Consider the following 5,469-nt stretch of genomic DNA (forward strand, 5'->3'; position numbering starts at 1 on the left):
TTCAGGTTGCCGGCCCCATCCTGCCCTGCCCAGCACCACCGGCCTCCTCTTCCTCCTGTCAGTCCTATCCTGCGACCCAGGCGAGCATCTGCCTCCCGGCCCCCACCCCTGCTGCCGGCTCTCCCCCGGACGGGGCGCCCACTCACTGTCCCCACCCTTCCCCAAAGCCTGGTGTCTGGTCAGCAAGCCGAGTGATTCGTTAAGCTACTCATTACCCGTCTCCTATACCACCCCAAGCAAGAATGGAGGCCCCTGAGAGCAGGGGCCTGTCCTGTCCACCGCCTTCCCCCCGGGGACTGGCACCTCACTCTGGGCTGTACTTCTTCAGTGTTTGTGCACAGACGAATGGCCCCAGCCGTCTCACTCCCCGGACGGCCGGGGGGAAAATAGTCCAAAAATGCCCACCTCGAAGCATAACCAACCCACTCTAGCTAGGGCTGTGTGCTGGCTTTAAGAGTTGAGGCCCAGGGGCGCCTGGGGGCTCAGTCAGTTAAGCATCCAATTCTGGCTCAGGTCACGATCTCACAGTTTGTGAGTTCAAGCCCTGTGTTGGGCTCTGTGCTGACAGCTCAGAGCCTGGAGCCTGCTTCGGATTCTGTGTCTCCCTCTCCCCCTCCGGCCCTACCCCCACTCACGTTTTGTCTCTCTCTCAAAAATAAATAAATGTTAAAAAAAAGAGAGAGAGACCGGGGCGCCTGGGTGGCTTAGTCGGTTAAGCGTCCGACTTTCGCTTAGGTCATGATCTCGCGGTTCGTGGGTTCGAGCCTCGCGTCGGGCTCTGTGCTGACTGCCAGCTCAGAGCCTGGAGCCTGTTTCAGTCTGTGACTCCCTCTCTCTCTGACCCTCCCCTGCTCACGCTGTCTCTCTCTCTCTCTCCTAGAAATAAATAAAAATATTTAAAAAAAAAAAAAAAGAGAGAGAGAGAGAGAGACAGAGAAAGTTGAGGCCTGGTGGGGGCACCTGGTTGGCCCAGCCATAGAGCATACGACTCTTGATCTCAGGGCCGTGAGTTCAAACCCCAGATTGGACGTGGAGCTCACTTAAAATTAAAAAAAATCTTTTTTGGGGGCTCCTGGGTGGCTGTCGGTTAAGCATCTGACTTCGGCTCAGGTCATGATCTCATGGTTTGTGAGTTCGAGTCCCGCGTCGGGCTCTGTGCTGACGGCTAGCTCAGAGCCTGGCGCCTGCTTTGGATTCTGTGTCTCCCTCTCTCTCTGACCCTCCCTTGCTCACGCTGTCTCTCTCCGAAACAAATAAAACATTAAACAAATAGCTTGTTTTAAAATTTTAAGGGTTGAGGTCTAATAGAGGGGACAGATGCATTACAAAGCAAAAAGTGGCAACTATAAAATCTAGGTAGTGAGTACATGAATGTTTCCTGTAAAATTCTCTCCTTTTTTCTGAACGTTTGAAAACCTTCACAATAGAATGTTGCGGGGTGGGGGTGGGGGGTAGGAATACTTGAGGGCCCTTCTGTGGTCTGGGAAGAGAGGCAGAGAGGGTGTCGTATAACATAATGGCACCTTGACGAAGTGCCCACATTTATGGGCCGACCACTTGCCCAGACACTACGCTGTTCGGAATCTGAAGCGTGTCCATATCGCTTGGTGAACAGCGGTCAGTTTGGGTCCTCCCCTGTCCCCTCCCCGCCAGGACCCACTGGCCTTCCTTCTGGAGTCCCCAGATCTCTCCACTGTCCAGCCACTGAAGAATTGACACCCAGCCCAGCAAGGGAGCCTTGGGTCCATTCTGACTGGCCAGAGTCTCTGCTATATTGATTGTAAATACTTTGCCTATTACCCCTGGATTGGAGCAGCCTTGAACCTCACCTTCCCGCCAGAGGACAGACCATGGCTTGCTGGACTCCCAGATCCTGAAGATGGCCCGGCCAGAGGACAAGGCCTCTGCAGGCCTCATCAACGGGGAGAGGTGAGGGTTGCGGGGGCTGGGGTGTCCGGCTCCTGCCCCCAGGTTCCAAAGGCACTTCCACCGAGTACCCACCTCCCAGAGGACCCTGAATCTCCTCTCACCCCTGGGCTGCCCCATCCCGCACCTTGGACCCCACTGTAGCGTCCAGCTGCCCACCTGTAACCTCTCATCTGCTGGCCCCTGCACGTCCCAGGCCGGTCCCACCACAGGTGAATGGAGCAAGTGAGACCCCCTTAGGGGTCCTCGGGACCACAGAGCCACTCCTTTGCCTGCGCAGGACACGGGGGGTGTGGCAGATCCCAGAGCTGGACGCTCTGCATGCAGAAGCCCTTCTTGAGTCGTGGCCACCGGGGGTGAGTATTCACAGCCAGGAACCTTCTCTGACCCTCCCCATGACACCGTGGGTCACTCAGGACTCTGCCGCCTGCTGGTGACAAGCAGCACAAACTGGGCAAACCAAAAAGTGCCACTTTACTGATTCAGATGACAGAACCCCCCAGAAGTAAAGGGAATTTCGGGAATGTCTGGATCCTGAGCATTAGACCGCTTACAAAGTTCCCTTCGGCCCATGTCTGGGCTCCGCTTTAGACTGTGGGGAAAGCCGAACATTTGGGGCTTCAGGGAGCAAACGCAGTCATTCCATACGGTAGGGTAGGCAAACAGGCACTTCTCTTTGTACCAGAAAGGCCGCTGCAGGTTCTAGTTCAGCAGCTTGAGTGACATCAAGGCCAGCTTTTGCAATTCTCTTGGAATTCCTCCGCAGTTGCCCGGTGGCTGCCCCGGGTCCAAGCACATGTGTGTGCTCCAGTCAGGGAGAAGAGAAGAAAGGAAGCACCCGTTATATCTGTTTCTTTTAACAGGAAAACCAACATCCTTCACAATCGATTCAAAACATACAGGGGGTGGGGGGCAGGTAGCAATATATTTTTTAAATTATTTTTATTATTTGTTTTATAATATATTTTTTAAAGCTTGCCTGGGAATTATAAAGCCAGAGGTGAGAAACACTGCCTACATCATTATCCTTCTTCTCCAGCCGGGCAGATTAGGCCCTAAGCACCCTGCAGTTCTGCAAGGGATAGGGAGTGGACTTGCATAAGGCAACTGTGGGATGTACACAGCTTCCTTCTCAAGAGGGCTCTCTCCTTGTGGTGGCTGAGATGGCCGTCCCCAGCTTAGGGCCACATCTCACAAGTTTAGTAATCTCAGAGTGAAAAAAGGCCTCAAGCCAAAGAGTTCCAGCAAAAACCTCGTGGAAGGTTTCCATTGGCTAGACTTACTTCACATGCCCACGTCTGAACCAATCACAGCGGTTAGAAAGCACTGTCATCCTATTGGCTAGGTCAGGTCACAGACCACCTCTAGGGCTTGGATGGAGTTAGTCCCACCCACAGGGACTCAGGGAGGGAGTGGGTTTCTTTAAAGGAAATTTGGCATGTGGAATGAAACATATGGGAGAGGGATGATGGGCAGACAAAAGTAACAGACATCTGCACAAATCCTCTCCAAGATGACTTTTGCCTCCACCCCCACCCCCAACCCAGAGTTTCCTGGTCACAGGACACGACCCCAGCCAGGTCCTGGTGTTGAGGACAGGAGCTTCACCAGGAGAAGTCCGCACCTACCAGATCCAGAAGCTCCCTGGAGGTAAGGAGCCTACTCCTGAGTTTCCAGTCTACAGCAAATTTGGTGAGCTTTGCTTCCAAAATAATCACCCAAGTCCTATTTGGTGGCATAAGTGGGATGCAAGCCTAAAAACACAGGAAAAGATGGGGACTTCAAGGGGTAGAAATTTCCCTGTTTTGAAGGGCTGTCGGGGGACTGCAGAACTGAGAAAGAGGGAGTCCCAGCAGGTGAGGTTGCCACCCTTCAACTTTTCTTCCTTGCCCTTTGTTGCCCCACCCCTCAGGTGTGTCTCTGGAATATTCTAACCTCTGTATGCCAGACCTGCCCCACCTCCTGGCTTTCCTGTCAGCCAGCAGGTACAAGTTACCCATCAAAAGGGCTAAGGGGATCCATCTCTAAGACACTCCACCCACTGCAGCTTCCCTTTATCTTTTCTCAGGGATGTTTTGCCCAGAACACTGCTCTTGCCCCCTCCCGCACTAAGGCTGGGAGACCAACAAACAGGTGAGAGGCCACCTTCCAGGCTCGTTGGTCCAGGAGGATGGCACTTCAGGGACCAGACTTCCAGAGATAGAATGGGGGCCTGAGAGAGTTGTGGGAGGCTTGACTCCTGGGCCTGAGTGACAGGGGCCAGGCACCAAGCCTCAGGCCCTTCAGTAATGAGGCTGGGAATTAAGTCTCCTGGTACCCTGAAGGAACCAGGGCTGGCGCCTTGGACATCTGGGACACCTCGGTTATGCTGGCTCCCAGGTCTTCCACACACTGGCAGGGTCCAACTCAACATCTCGGAGAAGGTGCTCTCCGTGGTGAACAAGCTTTACCTGGAGACCCACAGAGGGTGCGGTTTGGAGCAGATCACCCTACAGACACCTCCAGGGACTGCAGAAGGACACAATTCAGGTCAGCGGGGCGGGGCCCTGGGCCCCTGAAGGATGAGGGAGCTGCTCCTGCTGTTCTGTGGGGCCGAACCCTCTCCTCACATCCAGCCCCCAGGAATCCTGCCCCTCACCGGGTCTCCTGGGTTGAAGGCCCGCTCAGCCCGGAGGTATACCATGCTGGGCCAACTCTAGCCAGCCTGGTGGAGGAGAAAGAGGGGGATGACGAGGAGGAGGACGGAGATGAGGACACCTACAAAGATGAAGAGAAAGGACCCGACGATGTCCTCACCCATCACATCCAGGCTCTGGCCAGGGCCCGGAGCAGCTACGTGGGCAGACAGTTCCAGAGCCTCAGAGCGCGCCTCACCTCCAATGCCAGAGGCCCCCACAGGCCCGGCGACCCAGCCACAGAGCTGCTCCAGGATGTGCGGCACCTCCTCACTGACCTCCAGGATCACTTGTCAAAGGACCCCGATGTCAGGGCTGTCTTTGGGAGCAGGGGGCCTGGGGTCCCCCCGAAGGATGAGGACCTTGGTAAGAAGGAGGACCGGGAGGGAATTTACGGCCATGCCCCAAACCTCGTTTGCCATCTCTGGGCCTTACATATGTGTTTGCACCCAACTTCACTCTCTCCATCCGTGTGCACCTGTTTGCTTTTGCACTCACGTTGCTTTGTCCTCCATATGGGAACACCTCTTCCGTTCCTAGCTGCTCCATCTCTCACGTGGGTGACAGCCATACGCCACACCCAGGCTCCCTCTTCCACCCGTGTTCTCACCCATGTCTACACTTGTGGACGGCCAGAAGCTAGGGAGGGGTGGGAGTCGGGGAGGGGGGTACGGTCAAGTGGAGTGAGAGGGCGGACACGGGTCAGACTAGCGGCCCTTCGCCCACCCACCTCAACCCCTCTCAGGCGCCGCGGTGGAGGCGGCCCTGTGCCAGGCGGTGCTGGCGCCCCTGAAGCCCGCCCTGTGGACGCGACTCCGCACGCTGCGAGCCAGGGAGCTGCGGCGACTGCAGCAGCGACAGATAGCCC

At 55.7% G+C, this 5,469-nt stretch overlaps 1 protein-coding gene across 1 annotated transcript in view; it reads left to right on the forward strand.

The window, feature by feature from the left end:
• Positions 1 to 1,656: 1,656 nt before the first annotated feature.
• The window catches only part of RINL (Ras and Rab interactor like), a 5,612-nt gene continuing 1,799 nt past the window's right edge, over positions 1,657 to 5,469 (forward strand). The window contains exons 1-8 of the mRNA XM_077773919.1: positions 1,657 to 1,929; positions 2,123 to 2,282; positions 3,474 to 3,576; positions 3,839 to 3,911; positions 3,995 to 4,059; positions 4,306 to 4,455; positions 4,542 to 4,967; positions 5,347 to 5,469. The exon at positions 5,347 to 5,469 is cut by the window's right edge and continues 9 nt beyond it. Of these exons, the coding sequence (XP_077630045.1) occupies positions 1,880 to 1,929; positions 2,123 to 2,282; positions 3,474 to 3,576; positions 3,839 to 3,911; positions 3,995 to 4,059; positions 4,306 to 4,455; positions 4,542 to 4,967; positions 5,347 to 5,469 (1,150 nt within the window). The 5' untranslated portion in view covers positions 1,657 to 1,879. The remainder of the gene's footprint in view (positions 1,930 to 2,122; positions 2,283 to 3,473; positions 3,577 to 3,838; positions 3,912 to 3,994; positions 4,060 to 4,305; positions 4,456 to 4,541; positions 4,968 to 5,346) is intronic.

Source organism: Crocuta crocuta, unplaced genomic scaffold (genome assembly GCF_008692635.1).
Source record: "Crocuta crocuta isolate KB4526 unplaced genomic scaffold, BGI_CrCroc_1.0 scaffold267, whole genome shotgun sequence".
NCBI classification, from domain to species: Eukaryota; Metazoa; Chordata; class Mammalia; order Carnivora; family Hyaenidae; genus Crocuta; species Crocuta crocuta.